This window comes from Pan troglodytes, chromosome 15 (genome assembly GCF_028858775.2).
Source record: "Pan troglodytes isolate AG18354 chromosome 15, NHGRI_mPanTro3-v2.0_pri, whole genome shotgun sequence".
NCBI classification, from domain to species: domain Eukaryota; kingdom Metazoa; phylum Chordata; class Mammalia; order Primates; family Hominidae; genus Pan; species Pan troglodytes.
Genome location: NC_072413.2, coordinates 78,704,278 through 78,731,107, shown reverse-complemented (window position 1 = coordinate 78,731,107; position 26,830 = coordinate 78,704,278). Strand labels below are relative to the sequence as shown.

The window sequence follows — 26,830 nt, the reverse complement described above, 5'->3', positions numbered from 1 at the left end:
ATTGTTTTACTAAGGCTCTCACATGCTCTTAATGCACTATTAATCATAACTTCTTGTGGTAGCACAGAGAAGGGGCACCTGATATTCCTGTGCAAGAACTCAGGTAATCTTTCACTGTTCTAACAACCATGTGGGTGAGGAAGGAGGGGTGTGTTATTGGACTTTTATAATGAGTTAGGAATTCACCTTCCTTTTCCTGTATATTCTTGAGAAGAGTTGGTTTCCCAGAGGGCAAATGATATATGTAGGGTAAATCCATGGAGATTTTTCAAACTCATCTGAACTCTTGATTTTAGAGTTATTTTTGCTTTGTCTTGTTTATTTTTTGATATCAGTCTAGATATTTCATATATAGACAAGTTTTGAGTTTAAGGAGCTCTCCATTACGTAAAAATCTAGTTTTGAGAAATAAGCTTGAAAAAAGTGGTTATGATGTGACCAGCACTTGATGTGTTATTTTTTCTATTTTGGCCATTTTGTAAGACAGTTGAAACTGCTGTGTGGTAATTTTCCAGCTTAAATTATTTCCAAGTTTCCTATAGTATCCATCACAGATATCTTCTCTTTTAGTTGCCCTTGTAGTTTCTGCCCTGGTTGACATTTTATGTTGTATCCTAACTTCTTTGCAGCTGAGTCAACTGTTGGTATAAAAATGTGGGCCTTCTTTAGAGAGTCAGATAAATGGTTTCTAGACAGATCCAATTTTTGTTCAGGATAGTTTCATAATTTGCCTTGTAATGCTAGTGTCCTGGATTTAAAGCTTAGGCATAACAGTTATGTTGAGTTATGAAAATATTCTTCCTCAAAACTTTTTAGGGGATGTGTGCATGTCAGTAGGTTCAACAAGCTGTATTTCCAGTAACTTTGCTTAAATTGCATTCGTTTTTATTTCAGCCTTTAATATTATTTGATTTCTCTCTTTCTCTACCTTTTATCCTATCTCCCCCTACCCTTTGTTGACGTATGTAAACATGGCCTTGGGACTGAAATATTGTCACATTTGCTGACTCAAGTTAGTTTTCAGTGAAGGAAAACCATTAATTACCTTTGTAAATTAATGATTTATTTAGTCATGTCAGTGTACTTTATTTAACGTAATATTTCTGTTTAAGGTGTTCGATGAACTGTTTTTACTTCATGTAATAGCCATATTCTAAATAAAGTGACATTTCTGGAACTCTTAAGACATTGAAGGAATCTCATAACCTTTTACCAAAGAGATACTATTTTGGACATGCTCTTGTGTTATTGAAGCTTTTATATTTCTGATAAGATCTATCTCCTTATAATCTTTAGAGCCTCTGGGAAAATGAATGCTCTGAGTTGTAAAGAGCATGCTGAAACATAAATCTATAATTACAACAGCATTTCTTATCTTTTGAATTATAGGACAGTTCATCAAACCAGTTAACAGAGTGTGTGTGTGTGTTTATCATGAGATTGTCAGCAGTTTTATTTTACGTTTTCTTTATACTTAAGTGTCAACAATATGAGCCTTTCTTGTCCTAAAATAGAAGCTTCATAAAACCTTTCCTGTCTTGACAATGGAACTATACCTTGTTCAGTGTGTGATTAGCACACTTTTGAAAATTGGACTAAAGCAGATTTTATGTGTACACAGGTACTTCTTCAGCGCAGATGGATAGCCCCTTTAAAAGTTTGGGATATTATGCATGTTCAGTGTGCTTTTGATTTTGTGGTCTATTCTGAATATGTCAATATGTCATATATTTTCATTTATAATAAGGCTCATTCAGAATTTAATTTTTGATTTCTCCTTTCTACTTTAGGACATTAGTCCTCACATAACTTGCTGAAAACTTTTCTGAATTTTTTACATTGTTTTTCTAAATTCTAATGTTAAGGCCTCAGCCTTTCTAGCATTTTAAGAGAGAAGACTAGTCAGGGGATCAGGTTATGGGGTTGTATTTAATAGGTTCTTTCACTTTGGTCAAGTTATGTAGTCTGTCTGCGCTTTGGTTACCTAAAATGTAAAATGAGGGGTTGGTTTTTTCTCTGGGGTTCTTTCTCAAACTCAGCCATTATCTAGGATATCTTTCTTCTTGGATCTCATAGACTGCTGTAGTTAGCTTCATCTGCCTTCCTCCCTACCCTCCAAAAGAAGTTACCTACATTCCCTACCTCCAGGCATCTGTGTCCTTTCACCCTGAAACATTGAAGTTAGATTGTGTCTTCCATATTTCTAATCATTCTCTAATATACCACATTTTGCCTCTGGTTCTCTAGAAGTTTGGTAACTTTTTGTTAATCTTGTCGAATCAGGGGATATTGCCCCCTCTGAATTGACTGAAAGACCAGGGAATAGCCTTAATAGTGCCTAAATATTATCATCTGCCCTTACTTATTTGAATGCCTCTAAATCTAACAGGATACTTGGATTAACTTCAGCCAATTTCCAGCCCCAACCCTCCCCCAGAATTAGCTGTGCTTGCTTAGTCAGCACATCTATTTCTAAAACATGAAACTGGGAGAAAGCGCTAATTCATTGGGTACCATAATTAGTGTTCAAATAAATATGCCCAAACCAGATGAATGGGACAAAAGTAATGACATTTCATGCAAATGTTTGTTGACTCTATGAGAGTAGGAGCCTGCCTGTCTGTGTCGTTTACTCTATCTCCACACTCGATCTTAGCCAGAAGGCCGAGAAGCAATCACTTACTCCATCTGTAGTGGACATGAGAATGTCTTGTCTAGAATAGGACTTAGGTAAATATTTGTTGGATGAGGGGGATGAATGAATGAAAGAATGAAATTATAACTGCTGAAGTATGGTGTGGAAGAGCTTACTTAACTCTTGGATTTAGGATCTTGGAGTACATGCAGACAATGGAGACCACTATGTGTCTGAAACCTAATCAAATAAAAAACAGGGGAAAGGAACAGAAATCTTTACCTGGAAGTTTAGAAACCTTAGTGGGGGTGAAGGATTTGTTTGTTTAGTTTAATTGTTGCATATAGCTTGGACACTGATCGAGAGAGTTTACAGCTTTGTCAGGTACTCTGTTCCTTGACACTTGTGTTCATTTGGTGGTTGGATGACTCAACTGTCAAAAATGCCAAATAAGGGAATCCTGAAGGAGCAAGTAGTTGAATTTACTGATCTTTAAGATCCATGTGAGCCCATAGTCCTACAGCTTTTACTTCAAAGAGAGCTTGGACATAGCATACAACTGTCCCACAGAGGATAGTGAAGTGGATAATGAAATTTTCTATGTTTTCTAAAGAGACCGAACTTACAGAGATTTTTCTGACAATATCAACATTCTCAAGAATATCAAAAGATTGAAGTAGTTTTGTCTTCTTATTAATAAGAGACAAGTAATGGAGACCACAGAAAAGTAGTAGTGGATGAAAGAGAGTTGGCTTTGAGGGAAGTGAGAAAAGAAAGATCAATTATAACATTATTTTGAATTGCTTAGATGTAAAATATGGGCAGTCTTCTAATACATCGGTAGTCTCTGATAGGGTATTTATTTTCTTTATTACTATCAGACCATGAAAATACTGCACCATCAGGAGGCCTTATGTACGTGTGGGGAGAAACCTCCTAGGACACCTCAGTAGCCTCCAAGGTTATAAGCTCTGCATGGTAATTGATGAAATCATCTTTAACATATTGAATTTGTGTCTTCAAAAATGTTTAAATCATTTATTCAGCAAAGTGGAGGAGTTTAAAGATGATAATAAACTTGTTTTGTGGACTCCTGAAATTAGCAGTTTATTTGGGGAGACAGGTGCACAAGCAAATAATTATATTACAATTTGAAAAAAATTAAAAAATTATGATATACCTAATATACTATGGGAATGATTTGCTTCAGGAGTTCAGGAAGAAAGAATGCAGCATCTTAAAGGATAAACTTTGAAGGATAAGAAGGTATAGGTGGTAGATACACAGGAACAGTAGGGAGGCAAATATCACCTAGAGACTTAGTAATAATGTTGCTTTCTAATGAGTAAATGATACAATTATCAAATACTGTTCAGAGCTGGGATGTTAATTTTTCAGAAAACTCCTAGATATGAGCAAGACTTGGGAAAATATTAATCAATCTAAAGAAATGATGTATTAATTGGTAGGGAGAGTTTGGACAGAAACTCAATGTGGAAAAACAAGAAAGTTAGGGAGATACACCTCAGCACCCTCCATGCAAATACTACCTAGAAGAATGGAGCTCCTGTTATTGTGGTTTGTAAATTCCTGATGTGTGGTGAACATGCTGGACTTTCATTAGCCGGATGCCATTTGAACATTGTTTCATAAAACAAACTCCCCTTGCTCTAATTTCCTATTCGTTAACCTATAGTCTGATTATAGTTTGCCTTCCCATCTAGATCTGTCTATAGGGAGAAAATGTACTGGTTATGCTGACATGGACATTCTGATTCATATGGTAGTTATGGATCTCATCGTAAATTAATGTAGTTAATTGAGTGGCTTTCTAGTTCATACACATTAATCTCTTGTGAGCTTAATGTTACTCTGCTGCTGAAAGTACCTCTCTGAGTACCAAAAAGAAATTCCAGTTCCTAGGTTTACAAAGCTGAGATCCAGACCCAGATGATGGACTAAGATGAACTCCTGGAGATAAATGTCTCTTGGCTACCAGCCCCATTTGGAAGTAGCACAACTTCAAGCAGAGTTGTACAAGTCAGATGTGGTCTGGGGAGACATATGTAGGCAGATTTAAGATGCTGTAAGTAATCAAATTCCAGTAGAGTGGAAAGGAGGAAGATGAGGCATGAGAGAAGTGCAGAAGATAGATTATGAAAGGGTCTGTCTTTTCTGGCAGAGGATGTTTCATTTGTTTTTAAAGTAAGTTGAATTGAAAGGAAATATCATTTATGTTTCTTTTAGTAAAATATCATTATAGCTTTCATGATTAATTCTTAATGAGTGGATCTCCTTGTTATTTTTTTTCAATTCAGGTTGGGTTTGTGGCTCACATAATTTTCCTGGTTTTGTTGTATTTAGCAGGCAGTTGAAGATGATTAGGTTACAGTGTGATGACTGAAGGTGTCATAGCTAGCCATCATGGATTTGGTCCACCATTTAGACATACAATTCTAGTGATTTTGTTATTTTATTACAAGCCCTATGCATTTGGAATTTCTCTAGTAATGTAACTGTGTAATCATAATGATTTAGAATTGTTTTTGCCTAGAGTGGGTCCCCAAGTCCTGTAATCTTTGAAAGGGCTCCCTTTTCTTTAAGTATATAATGACAAGATGAAAAGTACCTTCATCTTTCTTTTATCAAATTTTCATGACTCAAAAGCATTTATGTGGTAAATGCAATTGCATTTGAAACTTAGAATTTTTCTAAAGCTATGTTTTGATGAGATAAAGGTGGTAACACTTATTTTTTTCCTCAAATGAAGAAACTAGCATCATATTTAGCAGTTTATATTTTCTGGTGTTTTACTAATGTTCAGTGAAAGCTTGAAGTCAGTGTCTGACATCATCTTTTACTCTCATTCATTACTGAGAATATGTTATTAAAATGGGAAAAGGTTCTTTTTTCTACTTCTTTTTTTCTTTTGATTAGGGACTTATTATAATTTTGTTTGCCAGATATCTGCTCACCAGTTCCCAAACTGCCCTACGATGGAACTCTGTAATTTTACCTCAGTTAATGAGTAGATTAAAGTGTTTTATTTTGGTAAAGTAAGGGGACTGATGGAATCAGATTTCTTTCAAATCCACTTCTAGTTGGTTGAACAGATATTACAAGTATTTTCTTGCCTCCACTTAATAGTAATCACCTTGTTTAATTTCTTTCAATGCCTTAGGAAAAACATATAAGCATTGAAGAGGAGCACTTAAGGAGGATCGAAGAGGCCAGATTGCAGCTCAAGGATCAACTTCTTTGCTTGGAGACTGAACAGGAATCCATTCTTGGTGTGATAGGAAAGGAAATTGATGCAGCTTGTAAAACATTCTCCAAGGACTCAGTGGAGAAATTAAAAGTAATTATGAATTCTCATTGCACCTTATATTTTCAGTTAGTTTCCTAATATATAATTGTAATAGGATTTTAATGTGTGGTAGTCAGATTATTATTATGGAAAATTTTATAAAACAAAATAACATTTTGCATTTTTTAGAACAAGGCGCTGGATCTATTGCACAGTTGTGGTGAGAGAATGAATGATGTTATTTCATTGAATTGGCTGTGTCTCATTCTGTAAAAAAAAAAAAGAAAAATCTTATAAGAGAGTTAGCCTTTGGAGTCAAGAGGCCTGGAATTTGAGTTTTCACTATCGCAGGCTATTTTTGTTGTTGTTGGTATATTACCGGCTAACATCTATTGAGTACTATAGTATAGGTACTGTAGTATGCATGGTGCTTTAGTCTCTCCATTATCCTCTGAAACAACCCTATCTTTTAGTTACTCTGATTAAACCCACTTAAGAGAAAGGGAGGTTTAGACGGTTTAAGTAACTTGCCCTTGGCTGTACATCTGGTTAAATGCTAAACTAGGGCTTCAAACCTATGGAGTCTAACTCTGGAACCTAAATTAATAACCACTATGTTATCCGCCTTCCCTGTTTAAACCAACTGTATTTAATTTAGCTTTTCTATTTTAACAAATGGAATACTGCTACACAATTTAGAGTCATAGTAAAATGATAAATAAACACAGAAGTGATCATGGATGCTCTGAATTCCTTGCAGGTAAGCACTTCTATCAGCTCTAGGTTTTGCTGCTATTTTACATACAGAGAACATTACATTGCTTTGATATGTGTAACCATAATACGTTACAGTTTAGCATCATTTACCCCTCTGTTTACTGCATTTGGTGATATGATGGCGCTCACATTGTGATATTATGCTGAAATGCTTTTTATTTTTCAGCAGTTTCTACTATTGATTTTGACATTTATTAGTCTTTTTCCTCTTCTAGAATGACCTTCCTTTCTCATACTACTATGTTCCCCTCTTTTTTCTTGCTCTTTCTCTCTGCCTTTTTTTCTATCTTAAATTGTGTTTAAAGGAAAATATAACTAATTCTCTTGCAGTCAAGGCATTTTTAGAATTTGTCTTTAATGGAAATATTTTAACTAATAGAATTTGGTAGAGTTGATGGAATTTTTACAATATGTATTCCCATTTACAATTTTTTTTTAAGTTCAAGTGTTACTTTGAAAAGACTATGAGTCTAATATGAGAAATAATTGGCTTTAGGGGGAAAACTAACTTTTAGAACTATTGTAGGGCCTATGATAATTCTAACTTTTTTTTTTTTTCCTAATGCTGCTTTTTAAATTTAAGACTTGTCATATTTGCGTTTATTTAATGAATGTGGAGCCTTGAAAATCCTAATTTTTATCTAGAAGAAGTATATATTAGCAATGCAATATTTATTCTATATTTAAATATTTGTAACAGCATGGTTTGTTTTCAGTCATGTGGGAAGGTAAAATGGAAACATTTGGATCATGTTGTAAGATATATATATGTATACACACACACACACATATATATATGCACTCACATATGTGCATATATATACACAGTTTATTATGGGCAATTGCAGGCAAATACATGATGTGCAGATAGCAGATTGCTTAAATATTTTATTTCTTTATGAGTCACAAATTATCCTTCCAATATATTCCAAGAAGCATCCAATTTTTTATAGGCTTTCAGACATGGAGTGACTGTGGTAATGGGTTTTACGCTTCTTCCCCTAGAGAAAGACTAATTCAATCCAAGTCTTGGGTGGAAAATAGATCTAAAAGAAAGGAAATTCTATTAATTTTTTAAGAGTCTACATTTTTTTCATTGTGGGCCTCTTTTCTTTAGTAACTTCTGTTGTTTTATTGCTGTAAACCTGGGAAAAAAAAATGGAATGCTCAAGAACATAGCACTCAAGAAACATACTCAAGAAACCACCCAGGGGTGTGGTAAAGATAAAATTTATGTTTGTTTTGTAGTTTATAGTTCTGAGAGAGTGTGGAAGAATCATGTAAAATGTTTTCAAAAAAGGAATAATTCCACTTAGTCATTTATTGATTCTTGAAATATTGCTGATGAGATTTTCAGCCATTGTATGTAAAGAGTAACAGTGCTATGGAATAGATTAGAAAATAGATATGTAATAAATGAGTTTGAGAAAAGTCCTGGGAATGTTGATGTTATTTTTAGTTACATTTTTCTTTTTCAAGTCACTGTATTTGTTACTTATTCCACTTTAGTTAATGTATGTGTTTGACAATGAAGGACAGACATACACTACAATTGTAAAACAATTAGGAAAGTGTCTGAATTAAGATGTATCATTCTCACAGGCCAGTTTTTGATAATTCAAGAGCTCAAGTAAATAGATTAGTTCTGCACTGCACTTATTTTAGTCTCTCTCTTTCCATAACACTTGGTCTGAGTATTCATTCAGTTTTAGAGCATGAAGACGATGGGCTTTGGATCAAGACAGATATAGGTTCATATTGGAAGTCATTGCAAATTTCTAATATATGACCTTGGATAAGTTATGTAAGCTCTTTCCTCTCTAAGAGTTCATGTCCCCAGTTATAAGTTGGCTCATTGAGAAGATAAAGTGAGATAAGATATAGAAGGTGCTATTATAGGGTCAAATATCTTGCGCTTAGTGGATACTCAAGTAATGTTACCTATCATTATTTTGTAATGCCTTTTTTAGTAACATGTTCACAAATACATATGGCTTCTCTTTCTTTATATTTTTAATGACAAATGCCTGTCATTTGTCATAGTGCTTTTTTCATAATAGGTCTTGAAGCCTATTTATTAATAGTGACATCTTGATATGCAGTAGCAGTGGTTTATTGTGTTCTCTGTCCCAGACACTGTGCTGACACCATTTGTTAAATGGTTTTTTTTTTTTTTTTTTTTGAGACAAAGTCTCTCTCTTGTCCCCCAGACTGGAGTGCAATGGCACGATCTCTGCTCACTGCAACCTCCGCGTCCTGGGTTCAAGCAATTCTCTTGCCTCAGCCTCCCAAGTAGCTGGGATTACAGGCATGTGCCACCACGCCCGGCTAATTTTTGTATTTTTAGTAGAGACGGAGTTTCACCATGTTGGCCAGGCTGGTCTTGTGCTCCTGACCTCAGGTGATCCACCAGCCTCGGCCTCCCAAAGTGCTGGGATTACAGGCGTGAGCCACCATGCCTGGCAGGTTAAGGCTGTCTTCTTAAACATGTAGCTATAGGTAAATCTGTAAAGCAAATAATAAAATGTGAATATTACTTGTACTTATACCCAATTATCTTATACTTTGATATTAAACATTAATATCTTTATTAGGCCACAGAAGATTTAATTGACATGTATGACATTCATGAATGAAAAAGAATAATAGTGTATTCTAATCAATGACAAATGGATGTATGCAAATATTCAGCAATGTAGTAGAGAACTGGAAGAGGAAAAAAATACTGTGAACTCGGGTGATTAGGGAAAATTTCCTTGAAAAGGCAGGGAGGATATGAGAATTGGGTGAGATTTAGATAGAAAGGTGGATGAGAGAAAATTGGATATAAGAATACAATATTCACATATGTGGTATGTGGTGGGCACTCAGTATGCTTTCAGCATTTGTCTAAATGAGTTAACTAATGATATTCCTGGCAAAGAAGCAATGTGCACACAGCTCAGGAGGTATGGAGGTATTTGAGAATAGGAATAGACTTCCCCTTGTAGAGAAAGAGGATATTTTTAAACAGGCAAATTTGAGAAAGAGGTCTTCAAAAATATTATTTGTAGCACAGAGTTCAACAAAAGTACAAATTGAGAAAAAACTTTTGTATTTACAATTATAAAGTCATTGCCAACTTTGAATACAGTTTTACTTTAGTAATATGACAAAACCAGATGCAAGGGATTTTATAAATGAGTTGGCGTGAAGGAAGTCAAAGCAGCTAGCGCAGATGAACTATTGAAATACAAGGCAATGTTTGTGTGAAGTCATGTTGATGAGTTTGTGTCTATTGACAATCATTGATAAGACAAAATGGCCCTTTTACTATTAAATTAAAGAAGGATAAATGAGAGAGAATTGTTTCCATGTAATCACATATAACCCTCTTTGAAGTACATTATGTAGAACAAGACTGAGGAGAGGAAACAAACAGAAATGAAATAAACTGACTTTAATTGAAGCTGTTTGCCATATGGAACTCCATAGAATCAGCCTCCATATATCCTAGCAATGATAGCACTTGATAGTTGATTTTTCCATCAAAATATTTATTGCCAATACATAAATAAATGAATACATACATAAAAAGGCATATAAATGAATGCTAGTTTGGAACTGGTTGAGTATTTGGGGCAAACATTTTTCTTTTTAAATCCTTAAATTGGGGAACTAAACTTTTGGATGCTGTGGTGAAGAATTTCATTTATATATGTTTATGTCAGAGAAAAATGTATTTCTAATCGACTGTTTTCTCTTTTGTAGGTTTTTTCATCTGGTCCTGATATACATTATGACCCACATCGCTGGTTAGCAGAAAGCAAGGTAATTAATCTTTGAATCCTAAAGTTATTGTAATATTTATGATCTTTAAGCCATCCTATTTGGTTTAGCTATTTATTTTGTTATGTAACTGAACATATGAAGCTATAATGCTTAATTGCAGGGGAAGATATCACTGCAGTCCACTTAGGGAATCTCCATGTTTCTTATTTTAACATTTTAAAGTTAAATATGTAGGCCTAGAAAGAGAGAATAAAGGAAAGTAAAACTGTTGAAATATTAAGAACCAGATTATAGATATATGTGAACATTGACAAAGGAACACAGAAGAAGGAAGAGCTAATTCTATTGTTTGTGCTGGGAGAAAGGGAGGGTATGATGCTACCAGCATGTCATAGACAGCTTCTGGAAAAAAGCAATATTTAAACTTGGCCTTGCAAAAATATGTAGTTCTCCAGTTAGTTAGTTATGGGTAGAACAATGACATGAAGATGAGAATATTTGAGTAACCACAGATAATGCCCTGAGATTGGTGAGTAAGACATGGGTGGGAGGTGATGGAAAGATAAAGTTTACCTTTGAAGGCCAACTATGCATTAGAGAAGCCTCCTAAAACAAAGCATTCTTAACAAGAAAATGAAAGTATAGTGATTGAGCATTAGACTTTAACAACAGTGAACCTGTGCATTTCTAGCCATTTTTGATAGAAACAAATACAAATTTGTATTTATGCCACCTGAATAGGGAATTTAGAATACACGTTTTGCTGTCTCAGAATGTTTTGGCCAGAAATTTCTGTTGTGCATTAATATTGCATTTCTCATTTTTCTTTTCCTCAGCTTTACAATTCTGACAACAAGAGCAATGTACTTAGAATTTTCTTTCAAGTTAAAATCTTTATCATTTCTGAACAGAAAGCTTTCACTGCAGTAGTTCAGTTAAACTATGAGAGCCAGAGATGATTCTTAATCATAGCTCTTTAATTTGGGAGCTTGTGAGCAGTTTTCCCTTATCATTTAATGGGATTGAACTTCTGATCAGACCCCTTCTATTACTGCATGAGACAACTGTTCCTTCTACAGTGTAAACGGGTTGTGATAAAAAATACCACACTGACCAACTGACTAAGGGGGAATTGAATCTATTTGCTAGAAAGATGGGTTAGGTTATTGATGGGCTACAATACTGTAATTCCCATGAACTATGACTGGACAGCTCTATAAGTATTGAAGATAAGATCTGAAATCAGAGGACAAAAAACTATATGGAAAGTAGAATTGCTCTTCAGATAGTCCATTCTGACGTCTTGCTGTATTAGAAGGACCTCTGAGGGCGTTCAGTAATTGTTTTCATAAATCTACCAAATGAATTTGTTCTGTTAGTGTTAATTCTAGAAAACAAGGATTGGGTGGGGATTGCACACAGTTGCTTTGTTGGCACTGGTGGCATAATAAAAATATGAAGTCCAATTGAGAGTTGGACTATACTTACAGGTAAAATAGCTAATGAATGGTAATAATAAGAAATTACAGGAAGGAAGAGGGTTGAGATGGTCTGTATTAGTCAGGGTTCTCCAGTGGGACAGAACTAATGGAATAGATCTGTTTTTAAAGGGGAGTTTACAAGTATTTACTCACATGATCACAAGGTTCCACAAATAGCCTCCATCTGCAGGCTGAGGAGCAAGGAGAGCCAGTCCAAGTCACAAAACTGAAAAACTTGGAGTCCAATGTTCAAGGGCAGGAAGCATCCAGCATGGGAGAAAAATGTAGGCTGGGAGGCTCGACCAGTCTTTCTTTTCATATTTTTCTGCCTGCTTATATTTCAGCCACACTGGCAGCTGATTAGATTGTGCCCACCCAGATTAAGGGTGAGTCTGCCTTTCCCAGCACACTGACTCAAATGTTAATCTCCTTTGGAAACACCCTCACAGACACACCCAGGCTCAATACTTTGTATCCTTCAGTCTAATCAATTTGGCACTCAGTGTTAACCATCACATGGTCATTAAGGAATGCCAGGTAAGCAGTTTCCGTAGATGAGGGGTATGTTTTTGTAACAAGTTCTAACAAGGTATGGTAAGGCCATGTTTTCTTCAGCTTAATGGAATTTACTGAGAAACTACTATGTCTCAGATGCTGTTACATGCTGTGGGCATAAAAAATGAACAAGACGTCCGGGCACAGTGGCTCACGCCTGTAATTCCGGCACTTTTGGAGGCCGAGGTGGGGGGAATCACGAGGTCAGGAGATTGAGACCATCCTAGCTAACACGGTGAACCCCTGTCTCTACTAAAAATACAAAAAATTAGCCGGTCATGGTGGCACGCGCCTGCAGTCCCAGCTACTCGGGCGGCTGAGGCAGGCAAATTGCTTGAACCCAGGAGGCAGAGGTTGCAGTGAGCCAAGATTGCGCCACTGCACTCCAGCCTGGTGACAGAGCAAGGCTCCATCTCAAAAAAAAAAAAAAAAAAAAAAAAAAAAAGAACAGGACGTTGTCCTGGTCTTTAGGAAAGACAGACAATATGCAGATAATTTCAGTCTTACAAGTAGGAGCTGTAATGGAAGTATGCAGAAGCTGCCATGGAGGCTGATGTCCCAGATGAATATTGAAACCATCCAGGCAAAGAGCAAAGAGCAAACATGCAAAGAACAAAGTTCTAGGAAAGGCACAGAACAGAAGCAATTTGATGAATGCAAAGAACACTCAAATGATTTAGCAATAGTAAAATATGAAGGTATGACACAGAGAATGGCAGGGGATGGGGCTCCAGAGGAATTAAGTTCATCCAGTAGAGCATTGTTTGCCATTTTGAGGATCCTGGATTCAGACCTACATTGCATGGAGAATCACAAAGGAGTTTTGAACAGGAGAATGGCATGCTTATATTTACATTTTGGTAGTGAGGTGAAAGGTAGATTAGAGTTGGTAAGATTTGAGGTAGAGAAACCAGTTAAGAAGCTTTTCCCATACAGTGAGATAGAGTGAGAGTCTGAATTAAGAAAATTGTTCAAACATTCAGAGGAAAGGACAGACTGGAGTAATTTTGTTGACAGCATACACGTGATGAGAGATGTTATATTCTAGGGTAATGGAGAAAGAGATTTCCAGGATTTTCTAGCCAAAGTAGTCAGGGATTGGTATCTGAATAAATGATCATGTAGTGTCCCAGATAGGCAAATTCGTGGCAGTATTGAAAGAGTTTCCACCAGAGAGATTGATAGTCAGAAACTTCTATTTGGACAGGAAGGCCCCAAGAGAAGCAAGGACAAAGACACAGATCACAGTTTTTGTTCACATCATGGCAAGAAGTGAGAAGTACCAAAGATATTCACATTGAGACAGTAGGGATAACATGTCAAATCTAGCGCAGGCCAGCACTCTCAGGATGGACTCACATACTAGAGATAATCACTGTTGAGCCCACATGTTACATTATTGTTTTGTGACAGAGAATAAAGAAAAGCTAATATTAGCTGTGCTTCCACATCAGGCAGGATCCTGAGTGCACTGTTGTTCATAGGAGAACACATTTAATTCCTGGATCCAGTATTTATTCCCTTAAGAGACAGAAAGGTGAATTTATATACTTTTTTGACGGTATAAAGCTATACTTTTTCTTCTTGGCCTTTGCCCCATTGTGTTGAAATTCCCCGTTTGCTTCTGTGTCTTTAGTCTGTAAATGTTACTAGGGAAGATCTGTGCTTATCCTGTTCCTTATTACATCTTTAGCACTTATCACAATGCCTGGCTAAATGTTCAATAAATATTTTTTGAGAGAGTAATTATATTGGGCATGCTGCATTTTCCCAGTTGAGGCACTTCCTCAACTTAAATATTATAGAAAAATAAGCAACAAGCAGATGAGATTTCAGTGAATATATTAATTCCCAAGTACTGGTTTTATTTGATAATAGCTATAAACTTGGAGATTAGATGGGTAAGAAATACACTTCCAAATTTAGGGAGAAGATTTGTTTATATTGTGTTGTTTGATACCACCCCAAAGAGTTACACTTTTTATAGTATAGTATATTCTGGGCATTGACAAGCATTTGCTTTTCCACACTGTTTAACTGATGTAGCTTTAGAGATCACATAGTTTGACTGCCTCATTTTGTAGATTGAAGAAGCTGAGGCCCAAGATGTTTTTAGTTTTACCTAAGGACATAAAACTAATTAGTTACTGCGAAGAGCTTAGACCTCAGGTCTCGGAACTCTGTTCCATCATTTGTCTCCCTTGGTTGTGTAATCCACACTTGAATATAAACCTTACATTTATGAATATTGTCTTTTTATTGATGTGGATTTTTTAAAACATTGTGTGAGAAGTATTAGGCCCAGTGTACTTAATTCTTATTGATAGATGTGGATAAATATCTAATATTTTATCCTTCTGATATAGAATGGAAAATACTGTACTCAGTATCTTGACTGACTTGTTGGAAATACACTTTAGATTATTTACGTGAAATATATTCAGTTAATTGAGCAAAAGTATATGTATTGCTGTGGAGATTATTTTGCTTTTTTCTTGATTATATTTATAACTTAGTGAAAAGGTAGAGAAAGTATTACTGAAAAAATTACGTATTTTTAGGTTGACTTGTGTTTGACTTTTGCATTTCTAATTTAATTCTTGTTTAGATGGCTGACCACATTCTAAAAAATTGCCATCCTCTTTATCTCTGTTTCTTATACAAACATTTTCTTTCAAAATTGTTTCTAGAGGTTTGGGAAAAGAAGCATAGTAATTAAAGGAGCAAAATTCTGGGTCCTAATATTATTGCTACCTTTATAAGCTATAATCTTTTTATTTAAATTTTCTGTGGTCCTTGATTTTTAGCTTTGAGTCATTTCTTAGTGGCTTTAGTATATCATTACCCTAGGACTCAGTAGAGGATTCTCACAGATTAAAAAGATCATCTTGGTAGTTTTACTAGATACTTATGAATATTCCCACCTAATTGGAAGCTATCAACTACTCAACTGCGAAGGTTTAAAAAATGCCATTACCTGGGTGCGGTGGCTCACACTTGTAATCCCAGCACTTTGAGAGGCCGAGGTGGATAGTTCATCTGAGGTTGGGAGTTTGAGACCAGCCTGACCAACATGACGAAACCACCATCTCTACTGAAAATACAAAAATTAGCCAGGCGTGGTAGCAGGAGCCTGTAATCCCAGCTACTTCGGTTGCTGAGGCAGGAGAATCGCTTCAACCCAGGAGGCAAAGTTTGTAGTGAGCCTAGATTGTGCCATTGCACTCCAGCCTGGGCGGCAGAGTGAGACTCCATCTCAAAAAAAAAAAAAAAGACATATTTACAAATTTATTCTCTATTTTGGTTTATTTAGCAATACTTGTTGATGTAGTTAAATAAATGATCCTATTATGTAATCTGTAAAATACTCCTGTGAGTGGTTAATAGAATGGTTTTTGCTCTGTGATTAATAGCCTTGTCAGCTAATTATTATTGGGAATTGTTAAAGTTATTTCTATATTGTGTTCCAAGCTGCTTCCTCAAGACACTTAATGAAGATGTTGGGTATTTATCCAACGAACACAAATTCTCATAATTGATTATTGATTGATTAAATTTCCATAGGTTGATATTTTATTTTGTAGGATTAATAATATATTCTGCATACAGATTCAATTCATAAAAAAAAATCTAACTATAGTTAACTTTAAATTTTGTTTGACAATGGAATAAAGTCTTCGTAAGAATAGACTGAAGCCATAGGTCATATTATATTAATCTGTTCAGGCTGCCATAACGAAATACCACACAATGAATGACTTGAACAGTAATTTATTTTCTCACAGTTCTGGAGGCTGTAAGTTCAAGATCAAGGTGCCAGGTTTGGTTTCTGGTGAGACCTCTCTTCCTGGCTCATAGATGGCCACCTTCTCTTTGTGTGCTTATGTGACCTTCCTTCTGTGAGGCTGGAAGAGAAAGAGAGTTCTGCTATCTCTTCTTCTTATAAGGACAGGATTCCTGTCAGATAGAGTCCACTCTTATGACCTTATTTAACCTTAATTTTCTCCCTAAAGGCCCCGTCTCCAAATACAGTCACACTTGGGGTGAGAGCTTCAACATATGAAGTCTGAGGGGACAGAATTCAATCCATAACACATATCAAACCTAATACTTTGTGAGGGATTTTTTGTTGTTGTTGTTATTGTTTTGTTTTTTCCCCAGAACCATTAGTATTATTGTTAGGACAAAACAGATTTATTGTTTCTCCATTACCATCTCTTAGGAGTAGCAGTGACCATAGGTAGTAATTACACAAAGGTGAAAGACTGGGATGGAGTAGGTGGAAAAGCATTGGAGAAAAGGAAATGTGAAGTGATTTTTTAAATTTGCAGTTAAATCACTGGGTTAGAAGAGATTACTGGAGGATCATGCTGGGACCGATTTTGTTTGGACCACATGGGTTATTAAAAATTGAATTGGTAGCAAACATTTGAAAACTCAGACAATTGCATAAAGACAATATCGAAGTTTTATGTGGGAAGCATCAGAAGATCTGATAAAAAAAAAAGTAGAATTTCATTCTCATATGGCAGAAAACAGTTGGAGATGAGAAAAACCATGGACCTGACCACATTAGCAGGGGCAACTACACTATGATTTGACACGGTCCAGTCCATTCTTTATTCATTTCCAACGTGGGGGAAAAGTGTTGCATTTTATTATTATGCTTGCACCGTTAATTTTCTTAGAGTAGATTTAAGAGTAACATATACATTTCCATATTTTCTGTCCACTTCTTTTATTGATGTTTTCTACCTTATGCTTATGATTACTCACATTTGCCATCAATGATGCATACCAACCAGATTAAATCCTACTATGTTGTCTAATAGTGACTTGTTCCTAGAACAGGTTGTCTTTCTATTGACAGGAGGTTGAAAAACTGTCTTCTTTTTCACTCCTGTGGAGTCTGTGGTCAACTGTAAATGTCATATCTTTTATCAGTCCATGTTCATTTTACTATTTTAAAAAATGTATTCCTTCAGATTTATCTCTTTTAAATTTTATCCTCTGCTTATATATTTCTTTTGTTTGCCAAAGTTGTTTAATTTGTAATCTGCTAAAAGTTGATATTTTGCTATAGGCATGCAATGTATAATTATCACATCATTGTAAAAGGGATATCTATCACCTTAAGCACTTGTTTCTTATGTGTTTCAAATATTCCAATTATATTCTTTTAATTATTTAAAAATGCATGATAAATTATTGTTCATTGTAACCACCCTGTTGTGCTATCAAATACTACATATTACTCATTCTATATATACCCATTAACCATATGCACTGCCTCCCTCTCCCACTACCCTTCCCAGTCTCTAGTAACCATCATTCTACTTTCTATCTCAGTGAGTTCAATTGTTTTAATCTTTAGTTCCCAGAAATGAGTGAGACATGTGAAGTTCGTCTTCCTTTTTCTGGCTCATTTCACTTCACATAATGTCTCAAGTTCCATAAATGTTGTTGCAGATGACAGGATTCACCTTTTGTGTGGCTGAATAGTACTCCATTGTGTATATGCACCACATTTTCTTTATCCATTTGTCTGTCGATGGACAATTAGGTTGCATCCAAATCTTGGCCGTTGTGATTAGTGCCACAACAAATGTGGGAGCGCAGACATCGCTATCCTGATTTCCTTTCTTTTGGGTATATACCTAGCAACGGGATTGCTGGATTGTATGGTAGCTCTATTTTTAGTTTTTTGAGAAACCTCCATATGTTCTCCGAAGTGCTTGGGTTACCAGGCAGAGTCTTTTTTTCTCTTCCCTACTTTCCCTCAAAACAAACGCAGTGTTTCTCTCAGTGCTGACCTGCCTGGAGGTGGAGGAGGTTTGAAACAAGCACCTCTGTGTCCACAACCACTGGGACTGTGGTGGGGCAGACCTGAAGCCAGCACAGTACTGAGTCTCTCCCAGGGCTTATGGTGACTATTGTCTGACTACTCCTGATGTTTATTAAAGATCCAAGGGCTCTCTAGGCAGGTGAAGCCAGCCATGCTTGCGTGTTTCTCTTCTGGGCAACATGTTTTTTTCTGGCCTAGGGTGAGTGTAGAAATGCTCTCTGGGAGCTAGGGCCTGGAGTCAGGAACTTTAGGAGTCTACTTGGTGCTTTATTTTACTGTGGCTTGAGTCGGTACCCATGTTGAAAGACAAAGTCCCTTTTACTCTTCCCTCTCCTTTGGTTAAGGAGAAGGTGTATCTCTTTGTGCCCACCTCAGCTGAGAGTACACAGGGTAACACCTAAAGCCTGTCTCACAGTTTTGTAAGTTAGAAACTTGGCTATTATGGGTTATACGTCTTGACCATTACTGATTCCTCTCTCTACTTTAACCATAACATGTGAGGAACTATCATATCTCAAAAATGTACACTTTGGTTCTTCCCTTTGCATTTTCACTTGCTTGGAGTACTGTAACAACCTCTTGATTTCCAGCCTTCAGCATGTGTTTCATACTCTACGTAGAAAACACTTTCTAGAGAACAGCCCAATTTGCTGCCTTGACTGTCATAGGAGGATGGTGGTATAACATCTTATATTTTTCCTGTATTCTTCGTTAGTGCTTCAGTAGAAAATTATAATAGAAAGTACATATTTTATCTGGCAAAGAGTTGACCCTGTTTCCTGATTTCTGTCCTATGGAAGCTTTTTATTGTTCTGTATTCACATGGAAGTTTCAAAGGGAGTATTGAGAAGCGAAGTAGGCTTTGTTAAATTTCTGCAATCATAATTGGAAGTGCACAGCCCAATTTAATTTGCAGATTTCCTACATTTAGCCAGTGACATCCAGACAAGACAGAGGCCTATAAATTGCATAGCCAGGTCTCGTTTATTCATAGAGGTGTAATTTTAGCTTTGTTTTTCTGCCTTGACTTACTCTCTACCGTTTAACTAACAGCTTAATTGAGATATAATTCGTATATCGTACAATTCGTTAATTTAGAATGCACCATTTAATGCTTTTTAGTGTATTTACAGAATTGTGCAGTCATCACCACATTTAATTTGAGAACACTTTCATCACCTCAAGTAGAAAATCAGGACGCCTTAGCCATCACCTATAAATCCAACCACCAGTTCTAGTCTGCCACTAATCTTTCTGTCCCTGTAGATTTGTCTATTCAGGACATTTGAGATGGAGTCTTGCTCTGTTGCCTAGGCTGGAGCGCAATGGTGCGATTTTGGCTCACTGCAACCTCTGCCTCCTGGGTTCAAGCAATTCTCCTGCCTCAGCCTCCTGAGTAGCTGGAATTATAGGCGTGTTCCACCACGCCTGGCCAATTTTTGTGTTTTTAGTAGAGACAGGGTTTCATTATGTTGGTCAGGCTGGTCTCGAACTCCTGACCTTGTAATCCGCCCACCTCGGCCTCCCAAAGTGCTGGGATTACAGGCGTGAGCCATTGCCCCTGGCCATAAATATAATCATATAATATGTGGTCTTTTGTGATTGACTTCTTTCATTTAGCAGAATGTTTTCAAGTTTCATCCATATTATGATACATCCATTTTAGCATGTATCATGACCTCACTTTTTTATGGCCAAATAATATTTCATCGTTTGGATATACTTCACTTTTTAAATCTGTTTATCATTTGACAGAAATTTGGATTGTTTCAATTTTTTGGCTGTTATTATAATGCTGCTGTGAGTAATTTCTATCTGAGTTTTTGCATGGATATTTGTTTTTCATTTCTCTTAGATACTTACCTGGGAGTAGAACTGCTGGGTTATATGGTACCTCTATGTTTAACCCATAAAGTAACCATCAGATTATTTTCTAAAGCAATTGCACTGCTGTGCATTCGCACCGGCAGTATGTCAGAGTTCCAGTTTCTCCACATCTACACAAACAATTGTTATTATCTGTCTTTTTGATTTTAGCTACCCTGCTGGGTGTGAAGTAGAGTCTCACTGTGGTTTTGATTTACATTTTCCTGATGGCTAATGATGTTCAGCATCTTTTCATGTGCTTATTGGCTATTTGTATATCTTCGTTGGAGAAATATCTATTTACATCCTTTGTACGTTTTAAAAATGGCATCATTTGTCTTTTTATTACTGACTTCTTTATGAATCCGACATGTAATTCCCTTATTAGACATTGAGTTGCAAATATTTTCTGCCACTTAGCAGGTTGTCTCTTCTTTTTGTTGGTAGTGGCCTTTAAAGCACAGCATTTTAATTTCAAAGAAGTTCAATTTGTCAGCTTTTTTCTTTGATGGCTTCTGCTTTTGGTGTTACACCTAGGAAGCTATTGCCAAGCCAAGGTCACAACGATTTATGCCTGTGTTTTCTTTCAATAATCTTACAGTTTCAGCTCTTTAACATTTAGATCTGTGATCCTTTTTGAATTAGTTTTTGTATATGGTGTGAAGTAGGGGGTATAAATGAATTCTTTTGTATTTGTATATTTAGTAGTCCTAGCACCATTTGTTGGTAAGACTATTCTCTATGAAATTGTTTTGGATCTTTTGTTGAAAATCAATTGACATTTATATATGGGTTTATTTCTAGACTCTCACTTCTGTTCCATCGGTCTGTATATCTGTCCTTATGCCAATACCACACCATCTTGACTACTGTAGCTTTGTAGTAAGCTTTGGAATGGTTAAGTATGAATCCTCCAACTATATTCTTCTTTTCCAATATCTTTTTTTGGCTATTTTGGAAATTTGCCTTGAATTCCCATATGAAACATAGGATCAACTCATCTATTCCTTTAAAGAAGCCAGATGGGATTCTGAAAGGGATCCTGTTGAATCTGTAGATTAGGTGGGATGTATTGCTATTTTAATAATATTCACTTTCAATCCATTTACGTAGGATATCTTCCCACTTAGTCTTCAGTTTTTTAAAAAGCATTTTGTAGTTTTTAAATATAAGTTTTGCAGTTTTATGTTTATCACTAAAGACTTCATTTGTTGATGCTATTGTAAATATGATTATCTTAATGTTATTTTTGGATTGCTCGTTGCAAATATTAATATATAGAAATATAATTAATTTTTGTATTGATTTTATGTATTATAATATGCTGGACTCTTTTGTTCTAATAGATTTTTTTAATGGAATTACTAGGATTTTCCTACACATAAGCCTGTTACCTACAAATGGAGATATGTTCACTTCTTCCTTTTCAATCTGGATATTTTTTATTTCTTTTTATTTTTTGTATAATTGCCTTTTCATAACCCTCTAATACAATGTTAGATAGGAGTGATGAGAGCTGTTATCCTTTTCTTGCTTCTGGTCTTAGTGAGAAAGCATTCAGACTTTTACTGTTAAGTATGATAATAGTTGTGGGTTTTCCATAGATATTTTAAAAACCATATTAAGGAGGTTCTCTTCTATTTGTAGTTTTTTGAGTGTCTTTATTATGAAGGAATGTTTGACTTTATTATATGCATTTTCTGTGTCTTTTGGTATAATCATATGATGTTTGTCCCTAATTGTATTAATATGGTATATTACATTAATGATTTTCCTATCTTAAACCTTGCATTCTTGGGACAACTTCCACTTGATCATTGTATTAGTTTGTTCTCACTCTGTTATAAAGAACTACCTGAGACTGGGTAATTTATAAAGAAAAGAGGTTTAATTGATGCACAGTTCTATAGGCTGTGCAGGAGGCTTGGTTGGGGAGGCCTCAGGAAACTTACAATCATGGTGGAAGGGTGAAAGGGAAGCAAGCATGTCTTGTCTTCACATGGCGGCAAGAGAGAGAGAGCAAAGGATGAAGTGCTACACACCTTTAAACGACCAGATCTCCTGAGAACTCACTGACTATCACGAGGACAGCAAGGGGGAAACTGCCCGCATGATCCAGTCACCTCCCACTGGGTCCCTCCCCCAACGTTGGAAATTATAATTCGACATGAGATTTGGGTGGAGACACAGAGCCAAACCATATTAATCATGATGTTCATTTTATAGGTTGCTGGATTCTGTTTGCTAGTATTTTCTCGAGGATTTCAAGAAAATCTGTATTCATCAGGCATATTCATAAATACGGCTTTATTATAAGTGACCTGGGGAAATGGCAGTTGGGACCCCAGTATTCTCAGCCTGCTGTGCTTGGGGTAGGGTAACCATCCTATCAGTGGGACATTGGGGGAGCAAGGTATTCTCAACATCCTGCTGCACTTGGCCAGGATTTTAGCCTATGCAAATCAGAGCTGCAAGGCTGAAAAATCCTGGTGATCTGCCCATCCAGTATGCTATCATGTACCTTGACTGTGAACTGGAGAAAGAGAAAACCCTGTTTTCTTGGCAGTGTTTTTCTGAAATGAGGAGTGGAGCTTTTTATCACACTGAGGGTAGAAGGAGGGAGTCAGTTATGCCTCAAGTGCCACTTTAATGAGGTTAAATAGAGTTTCTTGAATAAATGTTTCTTCATTTGCTGTATGGCTACAGGACAATATTTAGAAATGTTAATTTTAAAAAAAAATATTTTTAGCACTTACGGTTATTTCACTGGGGACCATTTCTACAGAACTCTATATATCATCTTTCCAGAAGAAGAACTGTTATGATGGCCCCCTTTTGTTTTTGATGAGACTTTATATTAATAATTATGATACAGGTTTTATCTTCAAAAGCATGATTTTCCTACGGACAATACATTTCATATATAACTAGGAATTGGAGGGTAGCCTGACTTAGGAAGGTCCTAAGACTTGACTGAAATCCTGCTGTATTGAAGGTGAAAGAAATATTTCTTTTCCTATTCTTGTTTTAAATATCTAAATATTAAAGATAGGTGAGGGCTGGGTGTGGTCACTCATGCCAGTAGTTCTAGTACTTCGGGAGGCTGAGACAGGTGGATTTCTTGAGCTCAGGAGTTTGAGACCAGCCTGGGCAACATGGCAAAACCCCAACTCTACAAAAAATACAAAAAACAGCCAGACATGGTGGTGTGTACCTGTAGTCCCAGCTACTGAGGAGGCTGAGCAGGAGGATTGCTTGAGCCCAGGAGGTCAAGGCTACAGTGAGCCAAGAGCGTGCCACTGTACTCTATCCTGGGCGACAGAGTGAGATTATGTCTCGAAAAAAAAAAAAAAAAAGCAAGAGAGAGAGAGAAAGAAAGAAAGAAAAAAAGGTAGGTGAGGTTAGAATCTGTGAAGTAGAGTTGCCAGAATTCACTTTCCTTGTGTCTTAGAAGCATAAACATTAACTCTATATCTTCTAGTCAATAAAGAATCTCTCCCCATGCCTAATTAGCTAGATCAGTGGGGATATGCATTTTTAGAAGTCATGCTAGGAATTTTATCTTTTAAAAAATTCTCTGAAGGAATACTTCTTTTATAAAAAGTCTGTAGTTCTATTCTGGGATGTATTTGTTTTTTAAATTCCTATACTAGACTGCCCTGTATATCAAATCAGAGGATTACCCATAATATTATTGAAAGTTTAATAGGCCAAACTTTATCTTTCTAAAGATGACACAAAATATTTTTTAAAATCTACGAATATCATGGCTTAATTTCTGAACCAACTTTTACTTGCTATAGACCATTATGCAAATTAAACATGGATATTTTAAAATTTTGCAAAAATTTGGTAATTATCTATATTTGTTCAAATTATGTCACTTATTTTTTTCTTCATGTTTTGAAATGCTACTCTTTTCTGAGTTTCTTTAACCATTAGATATAAATGTTATTTTTTAGACTAAACTTCAGTGGCTCTGTGAGGAACTGAAAGAGAGAGAAAACAGAGAGAAAAATCTGCGACAACAGCTGATGCTCTGCAGACAACAACTCAGGAATTTGACTGAAAACAAGGAATCTGAGTTGCAGTGTCTCTTTCAACAGATAGAAAGGCAGGAGCAGCTTCTGGATGAAATACATCGTGAGAAGAGAGGTGTGTTAGTTGTTCTTTCATTTTTCTTTGTTTATATTTATGGAATCCTAATCCTAGGATTGGAAAAAAACCTACTTCTATTGCATCCAGTTTGGACTATTTCCAAGCCCATCTCATTTTCTTGTCTTTGTCTTCTTATCTTTCTTCATTTCTGGGATGAGAAGAGAAAATTCTTCAGCCACAGCATTCATCCTGTGTATATGATACCTGCATTTACTGGCTGTGTGCAGGAATTAATTGATAAGACATACTGCTTCTGTCTTAGTAAAATGCTGATGTTTACATTTACTTCAGTAAAATACGTCTTAGTTCATTCAATACATATTTTGTGCCCATTTTCAAGTACACACTATTCTAGGTACAGAGGATATATCAGTGAATAAAGCAGGGGGAGAAAAAAACCCTACCCTTATTTAGCTTATGTTTTATGGGGTGGAGACATACATATTACAAATAGGTACATTATATAATATATTAGAACGTTGTAATCATAGTGGTGGAAACAGTAGAGTAAGGGGAATTTGGCTTCACATATTTTGGAACTCTGTTATTAAATTCTTAGCATTGATTATGGCATTGTGTCCAGTTAGAGGCCTATTGATATGTTCTCTATAAAAGGAAAAGAGGGACTGAAGAAGGACCTTGGTAGTGGAATTGGAAAACAGGCAACAAATGCAAAAGACGTTGTGGAGGACCAGCCCAAGGTGAGGAAGAGAGAGGACTCACAGGAGATTCGAAGGTCTCAGTGGTTTTGCCATTGTGAGAAAGAGGGAAGTCAGGAACTAGTTGATTTGGTGGGAGAAAAAGAGGGTATGCATTTTTACCTAATTCTTAAAATCAAAAATGTAAGAAAAAAGAAGTATTGTGAAGGCCCAAACTTTTGTCAGAAAAGATATTTTAATCTTTTGTCTGGTGTGTGAAAAATATTGTAACAGTACTGCCTGGTGGATTTGGATGTAATGAACACTTTAATCTGCTACCAAGCAAATGCTGTTAAAGTTGAGGACTTATAAATAATTACTAGAAATATAAGCAACATGCTATTGGTAAAAAGAGTTTTGATTACTTCTGCTGAGGTCCCTGTGGGGACATTTTTAGGGCATGTCACTTTATTTGGATCTTAAAAACAAAGCAAGATTTCCATAAGGAAAATACGAGGAAGAGAGATTTTCTGCAGAATTTATCTGCATAGTGATTTAAACTTTTTTTTTTAATAATGGTACACATAGAGAAGGTGAAAGGCAGCAAAACTACTGATTAAGTTTAGATATTTCTGACACATCAAAGTTAATTGTTAATACAAATTTATATGTGATTCTCTTTACCATCTTAGAAACTTACCTATTAAGTAGAACAAAGTTAACCTATCTATAAGTGAAATATGACAGATAAACTTTCTGTTTGCTAGAATTAATGCCATCTCAGAGTTAACATTTTTTGGTGTGATTTAATGTCATAGTAAGTGACATTTGCCAGGTTAACTGAGGCCCTGGGAGAAGGAGTTTCCACCACTGAGTGCTGCTATATTCATAGATCCGAGTTGTCATACACTTTTGGGGTATTCTGGGCCTGTAAGTCTGGAAATTTGGAATTTGGAAATTCCTGTAGGAGAGGAAATTTATTAAGGGGTTAATGTCAGGAACCTCTTAGAAGTTTAGTAATTATTCACTGAGAAATTCTTCAGTTATAAGGGGTAACAAAGACAAGAGTAAAGAGCTGCAAACTTCAGCTGGGAGGATTTAGGTATAAGAATATGTTGAAACTATCAGGTTTACTAAAACCTAAAATTTATGTGGAAATTGCAAAGAATTTTTCAAAAGTTTTCAGAAGGAGAGACATTTCTACAGTGTAGTTGTATTCTTGCTGTACAAAATGCTAGTTAATATGAACAAATATAGAAGGCAATTTTCTTATTTTTTCCTGAAACTGAAATAGTGACTCTTTTTAAAACAGGTGACTGATCTTGCTTTCCAGGCACTGGGTGGTTGTAGTTTTGGCTATTATGTGTACATGGCTTTCCTTCTTGGAATAATTAGAAATTGACATGGCCTGAAATTCCTTTACCTTAAAGATGAAATTTGATTTACTTAGTATTTCCAGTTTGGGGTAGGTGCTATACTCTTCTGGCTTTGTTTTATTAGGTGGGACCTTCACCAATTCCTCACTGCCCCCATGCTGTAAGTACAATGTATAGAAAATAGTCATTCCCAGCAGCATGTACTGTACCAAGGCTTCCTGAATCTGTCCCTTGCTGTCATGTCTCATTTGTTAGAATACACATCTAAGGGTGAAATAAGCCATTGTCAAAGTTTCTTTGTTAGGGAGTTATCTTTTCTGAATTGTTATAAAAGGGAAAGTACTACAGGTAAGAGGATGTAGAAAAAAGAAAATGGTCTTCCATCTCTTCAGAAAATAATGCCTTTGCAGCAGAGAACAAA

The 26,830-nt window shown here is 35.9% G+C and overlaps 1 protein-coding gene across 27 annotated transcripts in view; it reads left to right on the top strand.

Annotated features, from left to right (window-relative positions):
- CEP128 (centrosomal protein 128) overlaps positions 1–26,830 on the top strand; it is a 484,430-nt gene that overhangs the window by 191,563 nt on the left and 266,037 nt on the right. For all 27 annotated transcript variants that reach the window (XR_010151258.1, XR_010151259.1, XR_010151253.1 and 24 more), the window contains 3 exons: positions 5,817–5,993; positions 10,470–10,529; positions 24,200–24,392. Coding sequence is in view for 18 of the 27 variants with exons in the window: in XM_063793855.1 (XP_063649925.1) it covers positions 5,817–5,993; positions 10,470–10,529; positions 24,200–24,392 (430 nt within the window). In the remaining 9 variants the exon portion in view is untranslated. The remainder of the gene's footprint in view (positions 1–5,816; positions 5,994–10,469; positions 10,530–24,199; positions 24,393–26,830) is intronic.